We start from the raw sequence: 21593 nt of genomic DNA, 5'->3' as shown, positions 1-21593 counted from the left end.
GCACAGCTCTAATGCCACATTCAAGTTTTCTGATGACACCACTCTCATTGCCCGAATCAAAGGTGGTGACGGATCAGCATATAGGAGGGAGATTAAAAATCTGGCTGAGTAGTGGTGCCACAACTACCAACCACTCGATGTCAGCCAGACCAAAGGGCTGATTTTTGACTTCAGGAGGAGGAAACCAGAGGTCCATGAGGCAGTCCACACTGGGGGATCAGAAATTTTAAGTTCCTCAGGATATCATTTCAGAGGGCTGCTCCTGGGCCCTGCATGTAAGTTCAATTACGAAGAAAGCACAGCAGCACCTCTACTTCCTTCGAAGTTTGCAAAGATTCAGCATGACATTTAAAACTTTGACATATAGATGTATGATGGAGAGTATATTGACTGGTTTTGCCATGGCCTGGAGTGAAACCATGAATGCCCTTGAACAGAACATCCGACAAAAAATTATGGATATGGGCCAGTCCTTACAGGTAAAGCCCTCCTCACCATTGAGTACATCAACAAAGAGTGACCATAAGACCATAAGATATAGGAACAGAACGTAGAACATAGAACATAGAACAATACAGCACAGTACAGCCCCTTCAGCCCACAATGTTGTGCCGACCCTTAAACCCTCCCTCCCATATAACCCCCCCCATCTTAAATTCCTCCATATACCTGTCTAGTAGTCTCTTAAACTTCACTAGTGTATCTGCCTCCACCACTGACTCAGGCAGTGCATTCCACGCACCAACCACTCTCTGAGTAAAAAACCTTTCTCTACTATCCCCCTTGAACTTCCCACCCCTTACCTTAAAGCCATGTCCTCTTGTTTTGAGCAGTGGTGCCTTGGGGAAGAGGTGCTGGCTATCCACTCTATCTATTCCTCTTAATATCTTGTACACCTCTATCATGTCTCCTCTCATCTTCCTTCTTTCCAGAGAGTAAAGCCCTAGCTCCCTTAATCTCTGATCATAATGCATACTGTCTAAACCAGGCAGCATCCTGGTAAATCTCCTCTGTACCCTTTCCAATGCTTCCACATCCTTCCTATAGTGAGGCAACCAGAAACGACACAGTACTCCAAGTGTGGCCTAACCAGAGTTTTATAGAGCTGTATCATTACCCCCGCGACTCTTAAACTCTGTCCCTCGACTTATGAAAGCTAACACCCCATAAGCTTTCTTAACTACCCTATCTACCTAACTTTCAGGGATCTGTGGACATGTACCCGCAGATCCCTCTTCTCCTCCAAACTACCAAGTATCCTGCCATTTACTTTGTACTCTGCCTTGGAGTTTGTCCTTCCAAAGTGTACCACCTCACACTTCTCTGGGTTGAACTCCATCTGCCACTTCTCAGCCCACTTCTGCATCCTATCAATGTCTCTCTGCAATCTTTGACAATCATCTACACTATCCACAACACCACCAACCTTTGTGTCGTCTGCAAACTTGCAACCCACCCTTCTACCCCCACATCCAGGTCGTTAATAAAAATCACGAAAAGTAGAGGTCCCAGAACCAATCCCTGTGGGACACCACTAGTCACAACCCTCCAATCCGAATGTACTCCCTCCACCACGACCCTCTGCCTTCTGCAGGCAAGCCAATTCTGAATCCACCTGGCTAAACTTCCCTGGATCCCGTGCCTTCTGACTTTCTGAATAAGCCTACAGTGTGAAACCTTGTCAAATGCCTTACTAAAATCCATATAGATAACATCCACTGCACTACCCTCATCTATATGCCTGGTCACCTCCTCAAAGAACTCTATCAGGCTTGTTAGACATGATCTGCCCTTCACAAAGCCATGCTGACTGTCCCTAATCAGACCATGGTTCTCTAAATGCCCGTAGATCTTATCTCTAAGAATCTTTTCCAACAGCTTTCCCACCAGAGATGTAAGGCTTACTGGATTATAATTACCCGGACCATCCCTACTACCATTTTTGAATAAGGGGATAACATTTGCCTCCCTCCAATCCTCCGGTACCATTCCCGTGGACAACGAGGACATAAAGATCCTAGCCAGAGGCTCAGCAGTCTCTTCCCTCGTCTCGTGGAGCAGCCTTGGGAATATTCCGTTTGGCCCCGGGGACTTATCCGTCCCAATGTATTTTTTTACAACTCCAACACCTCCTCTCCCTTAATATCAACATGCTCCAGAACATCAACCTTACTCATATTGTCCTCACCATCATCAAGTTCCCTCTTATTGGTGAATACTGAAGAGAAGTATTCGTTGAGGATCTCGCTCACTTCCACAGCCTCCAGGCACATCTTCCTACCTTAAGCTCTAATCGGTCCTATCTTCCATTCGGCCCATCGAGTCTGCTCCGCCATTCAATCATGGGCTGATCCAGCTCTTCCAGTTCATCCCCACTCCCCTGCTTTCTCCCCATACCCTTTGATGCCCTGGCTAATCAAGAACCTATCTATCTTTGCCTTAAATACACCCAATGACTTGGCCTCCACAGCCACTCACTGCAACAGAGTGCTGTTGCAGAGAAGAAGCATCTGTCATCAAGGTCCCCATCACCCAGGCCATGCTCTCTTCTCACTGCTGCCATCAGGAAAAAGGTACAGGAACCTTAGAACCCACAGCACCATCCGGCTCTTGAACCAGAGGGGATAACTTCACTCAATTTCACTCAGCCCGTCATTGAACTCTTTCCACAACCTACGCACTCATTTTCAAGGACTCTTCATCTCATGTTCTTGAAATTGATTACATATTTATTGTTTTTTTTTCTTTTTGCATTTTGCAGTTGTCTTTTGTACGTTGGTTGTTTGTCCTGTTGGCTGCAGTCTTTCATTAATTCTATTATGCTTCTTGGATTTATTGAGTATGGCTGTAAGAAAATGAACCTTCAGGTTGTATATGATGACATATAGGTGATTTGATACTCAATTTACTTTGAACCTTGAGTGCCACTCCACTCTTTAAGAAGGTAGGGAGGCAGAAGAATTGAAATTATAGGCCGATTAGCCTGACTTCAGTAATGGGAAAGATGTTGGAGTCCATTTTTAAGGATGAGGTTTTGGGGTACTTGGAGGCACATAGGCCAAAGTCAGCATAGTTTCCTGAAGGGTAAATCTTGCCTGACAAATACATTGGAATTCTTCGAGGAAATAACAGGCAGGATAGACAGTCAGTGGACGTTGTTGCCTTGGATTTTCAGAAGGCCTTGGACAAGGTATCACACATGAGGCTCCTTAACAAGATAAGAGCCCATGGTATTACAGGAAATATATCTGTATGGATAGAAGAATGGCTGACTGACAGGAGACGAAGAGTGGGAATAAAGGGAGCCTTTTCTGGTTGGCTGCTGGTGACTCATGGTGTTCCACAGGGGTCAGTGTTGAGACCGTTTCTTTTCATGTTACAGGTCATTGATTTGGATGAAGGAATTGATGGCTTTGTGGCTAAGTTTGTGGACAATATGAAGGTAGATGGAGGGGCAGGTAGTGCTGAGGAAGCAGGAAGTCTGCAAAAGGATTTAGATAGATTGGGAGAATGGGCAAAGTAGTGGCAGATGAAATACAGTGTCGGGAAGTGTATGGTTATGCATTTTGGTGGAAGGAATAAAGACGTAGACTATCTTCTAAATGGGGAGAAAATTCAAAAATCAAAGGTGCAAAAGGACTTCAGAGGTTAACCCTTAAGGTTAACTTGCAGGTTGAGTCAGTGAGGAAGGTAAATTCAATGTTATCATTCATTTCGAGAGGACTAGATTACAAAAGCAAGAGCGTAATACTGAAGCTTTGACAAGATCGCACTTGGAGTATTGTGAGCAGTTTTGGGCCCCTTATCTAAGAAAATATGTTTTTGCAAGGAGAAATTTCACTGGGTGTTCACAAGAATGATACCTAGAATGAAAAGGTTAATGTACGAGGATTGTTTGATGGTTTTGTGCCTGTACTGAAGTTCGGAAGAATGAGGTGGGAATCTCATTGAAACCTCTCAAGTATTGAAAGGCCAAGATAGTGTGGCTGTGGAGAGGATGCTTCCTATAGTGGTGGAGTTTAGGAGCAGAGGAAACAGGTTCATAATAGAGGGATGTCCATTTATAAGAGATGAGGAATTTCTTTAGCCAAGGATAGTGGATCTGTGGAATTCATTGCCGCAGACAGCTGTGGAGGACAGGTCATTGTGTATATTTAAAGTGGAGATTGAGAAGTTGTTCATTAGTCAAGATGTCAAAGATTGCAGGGAGAAGGTAAGAGAATGGAGTTGAGAGGGATAATAAATCAGCCATGATGAAATGACAGAGCAGACTTAATGGGCTGAATGCCCTAATTTTGCTGCCTTATCTAATCGACCATAAGACCATAAGCCAAGGAGCAGGATTAGGCCATTTTACCAGTTGAGTCTGTTCCACTATTCAATCATGGCTGATCCTTTTTCTCCCCCTCCACTACCCGGCCTTCTCCCTGTAACCTTTGATGCTGTGGCCAATCAAGAACCAATCAAACTCTGCCTTAAATACACCCAACGACCTGGCCTCCAATGCTGCCTGTGGTAACATATTCCACAAGTTCACCACCCTCTAGCTCCCTCTCACAAAGGCATCAGTGCCGGACTCCGGAGCGAAGGCTCCCGAGTTCGAATCCAAGTCGGGTCACCCCTCGAGCACGCTTTTCATCCGTGCTGGGTTGAGCGTTGAGCTAGCCACTCGGCCTTGTAAAAAACAAAAAGGTTGAGTCAGCAACGTTCATATCGTGACGCGGTTAATCCGAAGGGAGACCAATCCTGACACCACGTGCCAGACAAGAATGGCTGACTGTCTGGTGTGACGCTAAAAAAAAAACACCCTTTGACTAAAGAAATTTCTCTGCTTCTCTGTTTTAAGTGGATTCCCCTCTACCCTGAGGCTGTGCCCTCTTGTCCTAGACTCCCCCACCATGGGAAGCATCCTTTCCACATCTACTCTGTCCAGACCTTTCAACATTTAAAAAGTTTTAGTGAGATGCTGTTTAGAAAATACTCTGCACATTTATTTCTCCTACTAAAGTGCATAACCAGGCACTTTCCAACATTGTATTTCATTTGCCACTTTTTTGCCTGTTCTCCTAATCTGTCTTTCTTCTGCACCCTACCTGTTTCCCCATCACTACCTGCCCCTCCACCAATCTTTGTATCATCCGCACACTTGACAACAAAACCATCTATTTCTTCTTCTAAGTCATTGATATACAGCATAAAAAGAAGTGGTCCCAACACTGACCCCTGCGGAACACCACTAGTCATTGCCAGCCAAGCAGCCAAGCAGAAAAGGATCCTTTTATTCCCACTCACGACCTCCTACCTATCAGCCAATGCTCTAACCATGCTAGTAACTTTCCTGTAATACCATGGGCTCTTAACTTGGTAAGCAGCCACACATGTGGTACCTTGTCCAAGGCCTTCTGAAAATCCAAATGTACAATATCCACTGTATCACCTTTATCTATCCTACGTATAATTTCATCAAAGAATTCCAGCAGTTTGGTCAGGCAGGATTTTCCCTAAAGAAAACCATGCTGACTTTGTACTATCTTGTCCTGTGTCACCAAGAACTCCATAACCTCATCCTTAGCAACTGACTCCAACATCTTTCCAACCACTGAGGTCATGTTGACAGGTCTATAACTTCCTTTCTGCTGCCTCCCTCCTTCCTTAAAGAGTGGTGTGACATTTGCAATTTTCCAGTCCTCTAGAACCATGCCAGAGTTTGATAATTCTTGTAAGATCATTACCAATGCCTCCAAAATCTGCACTGCTACCTCTTTTAGAGCCCTAGCGTGTAGTTCATCTGGTCTGGGTGGCTTATGCACCTTTAGGTTTTTTAGCTTTTTGAGCACCTTCTCCCTTGTAATGGTAACTGCACTCTCTTCTCTTCCCTTCCCTTCCCTCTCACCCTTCAACATCTGACGTACTGCTAGGGTCTTCCATGGTGAAGACTGATGGAAAATGTTCATTTAGCTCACCTGCATCTCCTTGTCCCCCATTATTATTTCTCCAGCCTCATTTTCTAGTGGTCCTATATCCATTCTCATCTCTCTTTTATTTTTTACATACTTGAGAAAGCTTTTACTATCTACCTTTTTTGCTAGCTTGCTTTTATGTTTCACCTTTTCACTTCTAATGATTTTTTTAGTTGCACTCTTTGGTTTTTAAAAGCTTCCAATCCTCTATCTTCCTGCTAATTCTTGTTTGGTTGCGTGCCCTCTCTTTTGTTTTTACATTAACCTTGACTTCCTTTTCCAGCCACTGTTGTGCCATGTGAGTATGTCTTTGTTTTTGGAATACGTCTATCCTGCACCTTCCTCATTTCTCCCAGAAACTCAAGCCATTGCTGCTCTGCTGTCATCCCTGCCAGCAGCTCCTTCCAATTTACTTTGGCCAACAACTCACTCATACCACAGTAATTTCCTTTACTCCATTGAAACACTGCTACATGAGATTTTACTTTCTCTCTATCAAATTTCAAGTTGAATTCAATCATATTGTGATCAATGCCTCCAAAGGGTTCCTTTACTTTAAGCTCCATAATCAACTCCGGATCATTACATAACACCCAATCCAGTATACCAACCTGATTTTCCCACCTACTAACATGTTAAAATTTCCCATGAAATTGCCTTTTTGATACACCTTTTCTATTTCCCATTGTAAACTGTAGTCCACATCCTAGCTAATGTGGAGGTCTGTATATAACTGCCAGCAGGGTCCTTTTACCCTTGCAGTTTCTTAACTCAACATCTTCCGATCCTATGTCACATCTTTCTAATGATTTGATGCCATTCTTTACCAGCAGACCCACGCCACCCCCTCTGCCTAGCTTCCTATCCCTCTGATATAATGTGTAACCTTGGACATTCAGCTCCCAACTACAACCATCTTTCAGCCACGAGTCAGTGTTGGCCACAACATCATACCTGACAATCTGTAAAAGTTCAGCTAGACCATCCACCTTATTTCTTATACTCTGTTCACTGAGATATAACACTTCGAGTCATGCATTTGCTACCCAATTTGTTTCTGCATCCTTAATACACTGATATCACCCTGCTGGCTGCAATTTTGTCCTATCATTTGCCTGCCCTTCCTGCACACTATCTTTATTTTCTACCATCTGTTCTATCCAGAGTCCCTTCACTCCAGTTCCATTCTCCCTGCCAAATTAGCTTAAATCTTTCCCAACAACTCTAACAAACCTGGCCTCAAGGATATTGCTCCCCCTCAGGTTCAAGTGCAACCTACCACTTTTGAACAGGTCATACCTCCCCCAGAAGTGATCTCAATGATCCAAGAACCTGAAGCCCTGTCCCCTGCACCAGCTTCTCAGCCACAGATTGATCTGCCAAATCATCACTGGGACATGGAACAGGTAGCAGTCCAGAAATTATTACCCTGGAGGTCCTGCCTCTCAGCTTTCTGTCTGGCTCTCTAAGTTCTTTCTTCAGGGCCGCTTTGCTTTTCCTTCCTATATCATTGGAACCAATGTGTACCAAGACATCTGGCTGCTCTCCCTACCCCTCCAAAGTGCTGTGGACGCAATCTGAGACCATAAAAAAGAGGAGCAGAATTAGACCATCTGGTGCATTGAATCTGCTCCGTCATTCAATCATGGTTGATCCTTTTTTCCCCTCCTCAGCCCCACTACCTGCCTTTCTCCCCATAACCTTTGATGCCATGTCCAATCAAGAACTGATCAAGCTCTGCCTTAAATACATGCAATGGCCTGGTCCCCACAGCTGTCTGTGGTAACAAATTCCACAAACTCACCACCCTCTGGCTAAAGAAATTTCCCTGCATCTCTGTTTTAAATGGATGCCCCTCTATACTGAGGCAGAGCCCTCTTGTCCACCATGGGAAACGTCCTCTCCTTACCATGAGAGACATCCCTGACCCTGGCATCTGGGAGGATATGGACATTGCATAGGCAGAAGGGATTAGTTTAGTTAATCATTTGATTACTAACTTAATAGGTTTGGCAGAGCATCATGGGCTGAAGGGCCCGTTCATGGACTGTACTGATCTCTCTGTCTATTTGCTATGCCTGGGGCAGGCTGGAGAAGGCTGCTCTGTCATCTGAGTGAGATGTTAACCTGTGGCCTCGTGGATGTGCCAAACACTAGTATTTGTAAATTCTACACTCTATCCTGCAGCCAGTGCCAATGTCAGTACACTGGGATGGTGTGGCCAGTCTGTGCTTTTCTTTGTTGCAATTATTGTGATTTAATTATCTCCTGAGAATCAGAACCAGGCTTATTGCCACTCACATCAGCCATGAAATTTGTTCTTTTGTGGCAAGACAAAAAATACAATGTAGACAAAACAAATTACTAAAGTTACAGTAAAATAAAAAGTGTATAAGAGAATTGGTGAGGTAGAGTACATTGATTGATGGACCTTTCAGAAATCTGGTGGTAGAGGGGAAGAAACTGTTCATGAAAAGCTGAGTGTGTGTCTTTAGGCTCCTGTACCTCCTCCTGATGGGAACAAAAACAAACGAGCTGGTTGTGGACTACAGGAGGAATGGAAACAGGCTAACCCCTATATATGTCAATGGATCTGGGGCTGAGAGGGTTTAAATTCCTCGGCATACACATCACCGAGGATCTTACGTGGTCTGTACATATACGAGGAACTGTGTGGTGAAAAAGTCACAACAACGCCTCTTTCACCTCAGACAGGCCCCCAAATTCTAAGAACTTTTTACAGGGGCACAATTGAGAGCATCCTGACTGGCTGAATCACTGCCTGGTATGGAAACTGTACTTCCCTCAATCGCAGGACTCTGCAGAGAGTGGTGTGGACAGCCCAGCACATCTGTGGTTGTGAATTTCCCACTATTCAGGATATTTACAAAGACAGGTGTGTAAAAAGGGCCCGAAGGATCATTGGAGACCCGAGTCACCCCAAACACAAACTGTTCCAGCTGCTACCATCCGGGAAACAGTACCACAGCATAAAAGCCAGGACCAACAGGCTCCGGGTCAGCTTCTTCCACCAGGTCATCAGACTGATTAATTCATGCTGATACAATTGTATTTCTATGTTATATTAACTATCCTGTTGTACGTACTATTTATTATGAACTACTATAAATTGCACATTGCACAGTCAGATGGAGACAATAGACAATAGGTGCAGGAGTAGGCCATTCAGCCCTTTGAGCCAGCACCACCATTCACTGTGATCATGGCTGATCATCCACAATCAGTACCCTTTTCCTGCCTTCTCCCCATATCCCTTCACTCCGCTATCTTTAAGAGCTCTATCTAACTCTTTTTACAAAGAATCCAGAGAATTGGCCTCCACTGCCTTCTAAGGCAGAGCATTCCACAGATCCAAAACTCTCTGGGTGAAAAATAATAGACAATAGACAATAGGTGCAGGAGTAGGCCAATCGGCCCTTTGAGCCAGCACTGCCATTCACTGTGATCATGGCTGATCATCCACAATCAGTATCCAGTTCCTGCCTTATCCCCATAACCTTTGATTCTGATCTTTAAGAGCTCTATCCATCTCTTTCTTGAAAGCATCCAGAGACTTGGCCTCCACAGCCTTCTGGGGCAGAGCATTCCATATATCCACCACTCTCTGGGTGAAAAAGTTTTTCCTCAACTCCGTTCTAAATGGCCTACCCCTTATTCTTAAACTGTGGCCTCTGGTTCTGGACTCACCCATCAGCGGGAACGTGCTTCCTGCCTCCAGCGTGTCCAATCCCTTAATAATCTTATATGTTTCAATAAGATCCCCTCTCAGCTTTCTAAATTCCAGAGTATACAAGCCCAGTTGCTCCAATCTTTTGACATATGACAGTTCCGCCATCCTGGGAATTAACCTTGTGAACCTACGCTGCTCTCCCTCAATAACAAGAATGTCCTTCCTCAAATTTGGAGACCAAAACTACACACAGTACTCCAGGTGTGGTCTCACCAAGGCCCTGTACAGCTGCAGAAGGACCTCTTTGCTCTTCTACTCAATTCCCCTTGTTATGAAGGCCAGCATGCCATTAGCTTTCTTCACTGCCTTCTGTACTTGCATGCTTGCTTTCAGTGACTGATGTACAAGAACACCTAGATCTCGTTGTACTTCCCCTTTTCCTAACTTGACTCCATTTAGATAATAATCTGCCTTCGTGTTCTTACCACCAAAGTGGATAACCTCACATTTATCCACATTAAACTGCATCTGCCATGCATCTGCCCACTCACCCAGCCTGTCCAAGTCACCCTGCATTCTCATAACATCCTCCTCACATTTCACACTGCCACCCAGCTTTGTGTCATCGACAAATTTGCTAATGTTACTTTTAATTCCCTCATCTAAATCATTAATATATATTGTAAACAGCTGCGGTCCCAGCACTGAACCCTGCGGTACCCCACTGGTCACTCCCTGCCATTCCGAAAGGGACCTGTTAATCGCTACTCTTTGTTTTCTGTCAGCCAGCCAATTTTCAATCCATGTCAGTACTCTGCCCCCAATACCATGTGCCCTAATTTTGCCCACTAATCTCTTATGTGGGACTTTATCAAAGGCTTTCTGAAAGTCCAGGTACACTACATCCACTGGCTCTCCCTTGTCCATTTTCATAGTTACATCCTCAAAAAATTGCAGAAGATTAGTCAAGCCCGATTTCCCCTTCGTAAATCCATGCTGACTCGGACCTATCCTGTTACTGCTATCCAGATGTGTTGTAATTTCATCTTTTATAATTGACTCCAGCATCTTTCCCACCACCGACGTCAGGCTAACCAGTCTATAATTCCCTGTTTTCTCTCTTCCTCCCTTCTTGAAGACAGGGACAACATTAGCCACCCTCCAATCCACAAGAACTAATCCTGAATCTATAGAACATTGGAAAATGATTACCAATGCGTCCACGATTTCTAAAGCCACCTCCTTAGGTTTCCTGGGGTGCAGAACATCAAAAAGAGACGTAATGTAAAGATTTTTACTCCTCATATATGTGAAGGATGTAAGTAATAAAGTCAATTCAATTCAACTGGCATCCGACATCCATCGGAATATTTTTGGAACATGAACAATGGGGATGGGGAAAGGACTATACTGTATCTCTAATCGCAGAAAGTGAACAGCCAGCCCAGCCTATGACTCAATTGACAGTACTTCAAGCACCATGGAGAGAAATCTTCTGTCACCTGTAATCCTACTTACCTCTGGATAAAAGAAATCTGCTTTGATTAGAGATTAGGCTGGCAGAAAGATCAGCTGCTTGAATTAGCAATGCCTTTGATTGAACTTGCCTATAAACATGTGGAGTAAAACTTGTCAACCAACTGCATGAAGTGGGAATAAATGCAGACTCCAACCACTCTAATCCTCACTCCCAGCCCCACTCCAGTCCTCGCTCTCTGGCCCCACCCTGATCCTTGGTCCCAGCCCCACTCCAACCCTCACTTCCAGACTCTACTCCGACCCTCACTTCCAGACCTCACTCTGATCCTCACTTCCAGACCCCACTCTGATCCTCACTTCCAGGCCCCACTCTGATCCTCACTCCCAGGCCCCACACTTATCCTCACTCCCAGGCCCCACACTGATCCTCACTCCCAGGCCCCACCCTGATCCTCACTCCCAGGCCCCATTCTGATCCTCACTCCCAGGCACCATTCTGATCCTCACTCCCAGGCCCCACTCCGATCCTCACTCTCAGGTCCCACGCTGATCCTCACTCCCAGGCCCCACTGCCATCCTCACTCCCAGACCCCACTCTGATCCTCACTCCCAGGCCCCACTCCGATCCTCACTCCCAGGCCCCACTCCGATCCTCACTCCCAGACCCCACTCCGATCCTCACTCCCAGGCCCCACTCCGACCCTCACTTCCAGGCCCCACTCCGACCCTCACTTCCAGGCCCCACTCCGACCCTCACTTCCAGGCCCCACTCCGATCCTCACTCCCAGGCCCCACTCCGACCCTCACTTGCGACCCTCCTCTTGTCTGCACTGGCACTTGGAGCTCCGGAGTTTTGGAGTTCATCAGGGAACTGTTACATCAGTTTTTCCAAAGAAAGCAGCATCCATCATCAGAATCCAAATCACTGGCATATGTCATGGAATTTGTTGTTCTGTGGCAGCAGTATATTGCAATGCGGAATAATAACTATAAATTACAATATGATATATAAAAATGAAATTAACTCAGTTGTGCAAAAAGAGGTGGGGGGTGAAATAGTGAGATAGTGAGGTAGAAATCTGATGGCGGAGTGGAAGAAGCTGTTCCTGGATTGTTGAGTGTGCCTTCAGGGCATGTGCTGGATGATGGGGGTCCTTAATGATTTTTGATGCATCATCTTTTGAAGGAGTCTTTGTTGCTGGGGAGGCCAGTGTGCCATGATGGAGCTGACTGAGTTTACAACTTTCTGTAATTCTTTTCGATCCCGTGCATTGGCCCCCCAACACCAGATGGTGAAGCAACCAGTTAGAATGCTCTCCATGGGACATCTGTAGAAATCTGCGAGTGTCTCTGGTGACATACCAATTCTCCTCAAACTCCTGATGAAATATAGCGGCTGTCATGCCTTCTTTGTAATTACACCACTATGTTGGGCCCAGAATAGATCCTTGGAGATGCAAGTCCACAATCAATTCCTTAGTCCTACTGGTGTTGTGTGTAAGGTTGTTGTTGAAGCACCACTCAACCAGCTGATCTGTCTCACTCCTATACACCTCCTTGTCACCATCTGAAATTCTGCCAACAATAATTATGTCTTCGGCAAATTTATAGATGGCATTTAAGCTGTGCCTCGCCACACAGTTGTGGGTGTAGAGAGAGAGTAAAGCAGTGGGCTAAGCACACAACCTTAAGGTACGCCATTGTTGATTGTCAGTGATCAGGAGATGTTATTTCTGATCCTCACCTTCTGGTGAGGAAGTCAAGGATCCGATTGCGGAGGGGGTTACAGGTGCTCAGGTTTTGGAGCTTTTTGGTTAGAATTGAATGTATAGTTGTGTTGAATGCTGAGCTGTGGTTGAAAAAGAGCAGCGTGGAGCTCCAGTGATTTTGCATCTACTGTAGATCTATGGTGGCAATAGGCAAATTGCAGCAGGTGTAGGTCCTTGTTTAGGCAGCAGTTGCTTCTAGCCATGACCAACCTCTCAAAGCACTTCATTACTGTAGATGTGAGTGTAACTGGGTGGTATTTGGTGAGGCCTTTCATCCTGTTCTTCTTGGACACTGTTGCCTTTTTGAATCGGGTGGGAACCTCTCACTGCAGCGAGGAGAGATCGAAGGTGTCCTTGAACACTCCCACCAGTTGGTTGACACAGGTTTTCTGAGCCATATCAGCTACACCACCAGGGCCTGATGCCTTGACAGCATTTTCCCTCTTGAGCGATGTTTTGACATCAGCCCCTGAGACAGAGATCACGGGGTCACTGGATGCAGCAGGGATTTGCATGTTTTTATTTTCCCTTTCAAACTATGCATAAAAGATGTGAAGTATCAGTGCCATTCATGATGTTATGTTTTGCTTTGTAGAAGTAATGGCCTGCAAACCCTGTTAGAGCTGCCCTGTATCTAATTCTGTCTCTAACCTCAATCAGAATTGTTTTTTTTTGCTCCTAAGATAGCCTTCTGTAGGTTGTATCTGGGGTTCTTGTATAGCTCTGGTTCACCAGTCTTGAATGCCACTGATAGGGCCCTCAGAAGATTACAAATCTCCTGTGGGTATGTCAAGCAAGTTCTTAAAGGCACACACTCATCCGCACAGGTTTTGATGAAGTCGGTGACAACTGTGATGTATTTATTCAGACTTGAAAATGAATCCCTGAATATTGTCCAGTCCATCGACTCAAAGCAGTCCTGTAGGTTCCCTTGGCCATACCTCCTTTGACCTCACCACCGGTACTGTGGTCTTTAGTCTCTGCCTATGCGCTGGGAGTAGAGGTACAGCCAGTGATTGGGCTTCCCAAAGTGTGGGCATGGGATGTCACAGTAAGTGTTATTGGTGGTGGTATAACAGTGGTCAAGCATGTTGACTCCTTTGGTTCCACACGTGATATCTTGGTGGTTGTTGTTCAGAGACTTCTTCAAGCTGGCCTGGTTGAAATGCCCCGCAGTGAATGGGAAGGCATCAGGATGCACACTTTTGTGTCTGATTACATTAATCAGCTCCTCTAGAGCCTGTCTGAAGTTGGCCTGAGAGGAAGGAAACACTGCTACCAGGATGATAGTGGAAAACGTGGTCAGCAGATAAAAAGGATGGCACTTCACTGCTAGTTGCAGGATGGTGAGCTGGACTGAAACCGAACCAGCACATTTCTGCAACACGATGAGTGGTGCGTATTCCACCTCCTTTGCCTTTAAAAGACTGAGCTGTCCTGTGAATGGTGAAGCAATTGAACTGCAGTGCTGTGTCCGAAATGGCGGGTGTGAGCCATGTTTCCATCAAGCACAGTACACAGCATCCATCATCAAGGAGCCTCACCACCAGACCAGGCTCTCTTCTCACTGCTGCCATCAGCAAGGAGGTAGAGGAGCCTCGGGACGCACACCACCAGGTTCAGCAACAGTCTTCCCCCCTCAAACATCCGGCTCTCGGAACCAGAGGGGATAACTTCACTAACCTTCAGTCACCCCAACACTGAACTGTTCCCACTGAACTGGACTCACTTTCAAGGACTCTTCATCTTGTGTTCTTAATATTTCTTGCTTATTTATTTATTTGTTTTTTTTCATTTTGTATTTTCACAGTTTGTTGTTTTTGCACATTGGTTGTTTGTCTGCCTTGTTATGTGTAGTCTTTCATTGATTGAAACCAATTTCCCCCGGGATCAATAAAGTATGACTATGATTCTATTATGTTTCCTTGTATTTACTGTGAATGCCCACGGGAAAATCTCAGGGTTGTATATGGTGATATATCTGTACTTTGATAAATTTACTTTGCCTGATAGGTTTCATTCTGTAGGAACTGGTCCATCAGTAGGTGTGAATGATGGATGTAACTGGCAAATAGGATGTAGGAGCTAAGGGTTAGAATGATCTTGGTGTAGGTTATAAGGCTGGCACAACATTGTGGGCCGAAGGGCCTGTACTGCTCTGTGTTTTAAATCACAACCTTCTGTAGTCAACACCCCAGACAGTTCAAGTACAGCGAGAAACAGAGTACCAACCTTTGTGCATAACACTGGTACCCCTCTCACCTTAAAAATCCAGTCAACCAACTCTCAATGGTTTCCAGCACTTTAATTTCCTCCCTTAAATGAGTAGATTTTTACTGTACAGATATGTCAGATGTGATCTCACCAATGATAGACCAATATTGTACAGATGCGTCAAGATGTGATCTCACCAATGAGTAGGCCGATATTGTACAGATGTGTCGAGAAGTGATCTCACAAACGAGCAGACCAATATTGTGTAGACCGATATTATACAGATATGTCGGATGTGATCTCACCAATGAGTAGACTGATATTGTACAGATGCGTCAAGATGTGATCTCATCAATGAAAAGACTGATATAGAGTAGACCAATAGTGTACAGATGTGTTGGATGTGATCTCACCAAGGATAGACCGATATTGTACGGATTTGTTGAGATGTGCCTGTTTCTCAGAAGCAGAACATCCCTACGTTTGTATTAATTTCCCATCACAATAAATATTAATGCTATGTTAGTGCTCCTAATTACTTGTTATATCTGATGCTTGCCTCTTGCATTCATGCCCTGGGACACATGAGATCCCTCTGCACTCCAGATCTCTGTAAACTCTCTCCATTCAAGCAATTTGGGACCTTGAGGTCCCTCTGCACTCTGGATCTCAGTAAACTCTCTCTACTTAGGCTATTTGTTTTTTAATATTTCCACGGTAAAAATGAACATCTCCATCTGCTCCTAGCCTCTTTACAATTTACTCTTCTACTCATCTTTGTGTCATCTACAGATTTCGCCACCGCACCTTCATGTCTTTCCGTGTCATTTTTATAAAGGTAGAAAATAGAGGCCCCAGAACTGGACTCTGTTCCACAGCCATGGATTGGCTGAACTATACTGGCAAGGGGATCGTAAAGGAATCTGTGAAATCCAGCAGAAATTGCTTTTCAGAGCAGTGTAATAGTGTGAGGCAAAATATCTATCCTATCCTTCCTTTGAATGATTAATTCCCTAGTCACTGTTGTTAGGAGTAATGCTCTCTGTGTTATCTTTTCCTTTTTCAATATGTGTATAAATTATTACTAACTGGTTCACATTTTGTTATTTTGCACTCCAGATTTTGTGTGTGTGTGTGAGAGAGAGGGAGAGAATGGGAGGCTGGGACTAGCAATGTACTGCAGCTTGGATTAGCTTTTCACAGGCTGAGTCAGTGATTTCAGAGGGAATCAGTCTCATAATTCCAGGTTTCCCAATGGTACAAATCTGTGTTGAGGAGATTTGTGCTCAGCTGATTGTTCCAAGACGTGGCAAGTGCAATGTCAATGGGAAAGAACTGGATTAAGATTAAGTATATTTTTAATTGATAAGAGATTGAAAGATGTTGGTGTACTCGGTGACATGAGTGTTTGTGTAGTGTCTTCAGCATCTCATATTCTGCTTGGGTTGCTTACCATTTGACGTAAATGTTGAATTTTCCAGTTTTAGGTAACCCCACACCCCAGTGCTCTCTCCCACACACTCATCTGGCCACCTAGATTTCTTATCCCTTTGTTCATCCATTCTATCCCCTCTCCACCACCCGCTTTCATCTGTCCATTATCCCCTCCTATTAGTCACCTACCAGTCCCTATCCCACCATTTTTATATACTGGCAATCTGTTCCATTCAGCCCATCAAGCCCACTGTACTATTCCGTCATGGTTCATTTATAACCCCTTTCTCTTGCCTTCTTCCCATAACCTTTGATGGCCTGACTAATCAAGAACCTATCAGCCTCCACCTTAAATATACCTACTGACTTGGCCTCCACAGCCGCCTGTGGCAATGAATTCCACAGATTCACCACCCTCTGGCTAAATAAGTTCCTCCTAATCTCTGTTCTAATTGGATGTCCTTCTATTCTGAGGCTGTGCTCTCTGGTCCTAGAATCAGCCACTATAGGAAGCATCCTCTGCACATCCACTCTATCTACGCCTTTCAATATTTGATAGGTTTATATGAGACCCCCCTCATTCTTCTAAACTCCAGTATGTACAGGCCCAGAGCCATCAAACACTCCTCGTACATTAACCCTTTCATTCCCAGGATCATTCTTGTGAAGCTCCTCTGCACACCTCTCAAGTACCAACACATCTTTTCATAGATAAGGAACGCCAAGCTGTTGATAATACCTAACATTCAGTCTTACCCATGCTTTATAAAGCCTCAGCATTATGTCCCTCTGAGTCCTGATGCGTGGTCTCAACCCAAGACATTGATCTTATATTTTTAATTCCACAGATGCTCCTTGACTTGGTGAGCACATCTAGCCTTCTGTTTCCACTATATAAGGTACACACAGTCTCTCTAATCTCCCTTGTACAGAACCTCAACCTTTACCGCAGAGATCTCTTGCTCCAACTACATAGGTGCCAGCCAAAGTCTCATCTTGGACCTTGTGGGTGGGTCTGGTCTCCCGATGTAAGGGGTAGAAGTGGTTTGTCAATGGTGAGTGATTGAACAGACTGACCCATGGACGCATGAGCTGAGAAGAGTTAGGGTGCCACTCATACTCGCAATGTTATTATTGCTTGGGGCATCACAGTTCAAAGTTCAATTCTGGTATCCTCTGTTACGACCACATAGGTTTCCTCCCAAAGTCCAAAGGCATCTGGGTTAGTAGGGCATTGTGATTAGGCCAGGATTAAATGGGTGGGTTGCTGGGCCAGGTTAGTAGGGCTTGTTTGGTGCTGGTGGCACCGTAAGGACTTGTTCCATGCTGTATCTTTAAAATCAGAGTGAAATGTGATGTCAATGAAGCACAAACTCACGTTGAGCTCAAGGGGCTGATGTTGAGTTGACCTTTCCATAGAATATCACAAATGAACCTTTGGAATTCTTGACCCAACAGGCTGAGTCTCTGGAATATTTAAGCCACAGACTGACAGATATTAGAATCTTAGCTTATCAAGGGTTATGGAAATAGTGACCAGTGGGGGCTGAAGGAAGCCTGCGGGTTGTATTTGAATAGTGGAGCAGGAGTGGCCACCTCCTGCTTTTCTTAGTTCTGTTCCAGCCATCAAAGCCAGTCATTAAATCCAGCTGTTCTTTCTGTCCACAGCTGCTGCTGTCCAGCCATCTAGTGCTGTGAGGAATCACTCGGCGGGGAGCCAAGAGCAGTGGGCTGTGGCAGAGGAGGGCAGTGGAGGGCACCCAGAACTGGCGCTGCCCATGCCCCGGAGCTTCACGCTGAAAACCCCCACACAACAACATCTGGGCAGCAGGCAACCTACTCCAGTGAGGCCAGGCCACTCCAGGCAATTCCACAGCTCTGAGGAAGAGGGTCTGAATGATCAGTCCAGCCCCACGCCACTGCCCACAGCCCCAGGATTGAAGCATCATACCTGGGCAGTGCCGACTCTGGAGATGTGGGGCCCCGCAGCTTCTGCCTCCTGGCCTGACCGGACAGCTGACCCGCGGCCTGTAGAGACTCATCCCGTGGCATTGTTAGACCTCAAGGAGTCAAACGAGCTACCTCAGTCAGAGCAGTGGCCTGCCACAGGGAAGAAGCAGGTGCAGGGAAGTGTTGTGGTAGCCAGAACAGAGACAGTGACCCTCACCGGACAGTTCCGTGAGCCTCCACCAACCCCCACTGGGCTGCTCCATCAGCCGCCACCGACACCTACTGAGACCAGCAGCCCCGCCGCAGGACGACTGACTACAAAAGACCGGGCAGGGGAGAGACCGGGCAGGCTAACATCCATGGAGCCAGTTACTACTGAAGGTAGGCTTCCTCTCGCACCTTGTCCTGTCCCCTCCTCCTCCCTTCTCCTCACTCCTTCTCTCAGCTCTATCCCTCATCTTTCTTCTCCTTCTCCTCATCCACCCCCTCCACTTGCTTCCGTTTCACGACTAATGTTCAACAGGCCACACTTGGAGAATTGTGGATAGTTCTGGTCTGCACGCCACAGGAAGGATGTGCTCATTGAGGGCCTTGTACTATTCTTTGCTGCAGTCACATGATGCAAATCTGCAATGGTCCCCAGTAAACCTGTGCCTCTAGTGCCTCTGTGATTCAGAAGGGAAGGGGGACAAAGAGGCATGCTCTGGTGATAGGGGATTTGTTAGTTAGGGAAACAGACAGGAGGTTCTGTGGGTGAGAACAAGATTCCTGGATGATATGTTGCCTCCCAGGTGCCAGGATCTGAGATATCTCAGATCAAGTCCTCAGCATTCTTAAGTGGGAGGGTGAACAGCCAGAAGCCGTGGTTCATGGAGATACCAATGACATGGGTAGGATAAGTGACGAGGTTCTGCATAGGCAGTTCAGAGAATTATGTTCTAAGTTAAAGGGCATGACCTCCAGGATTGTGATCTGGGGATTGCTACCCGTGCCACGTGCTAGTGAGGCCAGAACTAGGAAGATTATACAGTTTAATATGTGGCTAAGGAGTTGGTGTAGGAGGGAGGGCATCAGATTTTTGGATCATTGGGCTCTCTTCCAGGGAAAGTGGGAACTATACAGAAGAGGTAGTTTGCATCTGAACTGGAGAGGGACTAATATCCCAGAAGGAAGGTTTGTTAATGCTGTGTAGTGGGGTTAAAACTAGAGTTGCATTGGGATAGGAACCAGAGCGCCAGAACAGTTTAGTGGAGAGCTTGTGGAGACAGATGTTGGTAAGACCTCAGACAAAGTTAAGAATCAAAGGTTTGAGCATGGTGTGACCAGTGTCCTGGCCTGAATATATTTCAATGCAAGAAATACCATAGGAAAGGTGGATAATAGTGTTGAAGATGAGGTCGCTGGTTTTCAAAGGGAGGCAATGTGTAGTGAAGAGAGGCTGTTGATTGGGCAAAATTGCAGTCAATAGGATGAATTGCAATGTAAAAGGTGGACAAGATTGAAAAGGGTGAAGGATACAGGACTGAAGATGTTATATTTGAATGCATGCATTATACGTAATAAGGTAGATGAACCTGCAGCACAGTTACAAATTGGCAAGTATCATGTAGTGGACATCACTGAATCGTGGCCAAAAGGAGATTATATCTGGGAGCTTAATGTCCAAGGATACACGTTGTATTGAAAAGACAGGCAGGAAGGCAGAGGGTAGAATTGCTCTGTTGGTAAAATATGAAATCAAATCATTAGAAAAAGGTGACATAGGGTTGGAAGGTGTTCAATCGTTGTGGATAGAGCTAAGGAACTGCAAGGGTAAAAACACTCTGATGGGAGTTGTATATATTCCCCCAAACTGTAGTAAGAGTTTGGCCTACAAATTACAACGGAAGTTAGAAAATGCGTATCAAAAGGGTAATGTCACTATAGTCATAGGGGATTTCAATATGCAGTTAGATTGGGGAAAATCCAGGTGGTGCTGGATTCCAGGAGGGGGAGTTTCTCGAGTGCATATGAGACTCTTTTTAGAGCAGTTTGTGGTTGAGCCCACTGGGGATCAGCTATTCTGGATTGGGTGTTGTGCAATGAACCAGAATTGATTAGAGAGCTTAAGGTAAAAGAACCCATAGGAAGAAATGATCATAATATGATCAAATTCACCCTGAAATTTGAGAAGGAGAAGCTAAATTGGTATTACAGTGGAGTAAAGGGAATTACAGAAGCATGAGAGAGGAGTTGGCTAGAATTGATTGGAAAAAAACACTGGCAGGGATGACGACACAGCAGCAATGGCTGGAATTTCTGGAAGCAATTCAGAAGGCACAGGATATGTATATCCCAAAGAGGAAGTATTCTAAAGGAAAGATGACACAACCATGGCTCACAAGAGAAGTCAAACAGAAAACCCAAAGAGAGGGCATATAATAGAGCAAAAATTAGCGGGAAATTAGAAGATTGGGAAGCTTTTGAAAACTAACAGAAAGCAACTAAAAAGTCATTACGAAGGTAAAGATAGAATATGAAAGGAAGCTAGCCAATAATATTAAAGGGGATACCAAAGGTTTCTTCAGATATGTAAAGTGTAAAAGAGAGGTGAGAGCGAATATTGAACCGCTGGAAAATGATGCTGGGGAGGTAGTAATGGGGGACAAGGAAGTGGCAGATGAACTGAACAAGTATTTTGCATTAGTTTTCATTGTGGAAGACACTAGCAGTATGGTGGAATTTCCAGGTGTCAGAGAGCCGTGAAGTGTGTGAAATTACCATAACTAGTTAGAAGGTTCCTGGGAAGCCAAAAGATTCTAACACAGGTAAAGCAGTGGCTGATTGGCAGGTGACAAAGAATGGAATAAAGGGAGCCTTTTCTGGCTAGCTGCTGGTGACTAGTGGTGTTCCACAGGCGGCTGTGTTGGGACCGATTCTTTTTACATTTTCTGTCAGTGATGTGGATGATGGAATTGATGGCTTTGTTGCAAAGTTTGCAGATGATATGAAGATAGGTGGAGGGGCAGGTAGTTTTGAGGAAATAGAGAGGCTACAGAAAGACAGACAGGTTAGGACAATGGAGAAAGAAATAACAGATGGAGTACAGTGTTGGGA

The 21593-nt window shown here is 45.2% G+C and overlaps 1 protein-coding gene across 2 annotated transcripts in view; it reads left to right on the top strand.

Annotated features, from left to right (window-relative positions):
• Window positions 1-21593, top strand: part of ncanb (neurocan b) — a 345873-nt gene that overhangs the window by 162925 nt on the left and 161355 nt on the right. For both annotated transcript variants that reach the window (XM_072244299.1, XM_072244300.1), the window contains exon 8: window positions 18216-18878. In XM_072244299.1, coding sequence (XP_072100400.1) covers window positions 18216-18878 — 663 coding nt within the window. The remainder of the gene's footprint in view (window positions 1-18215; window positions 18879-21593) is intronic.

Source organism: Mobula birostris, chromosome 26, assembly GCF_030028105.1.
Source record: "Mobula birostris isolate sMobBir1 chromosome 26, sMobBir1.hap1, whole genome shotgun sequence".
Classification (NCBI taxonomy): domain Eukaryota; kingdom Metazoa; phylum Chordata; class Chondrichthyes; order Myliobatiformes; family Myliobatidae; genus Mobula; species Mobula birostris.
This window is presented reverse-complemented; position numbering and strand designations above follow the sequence as displayed.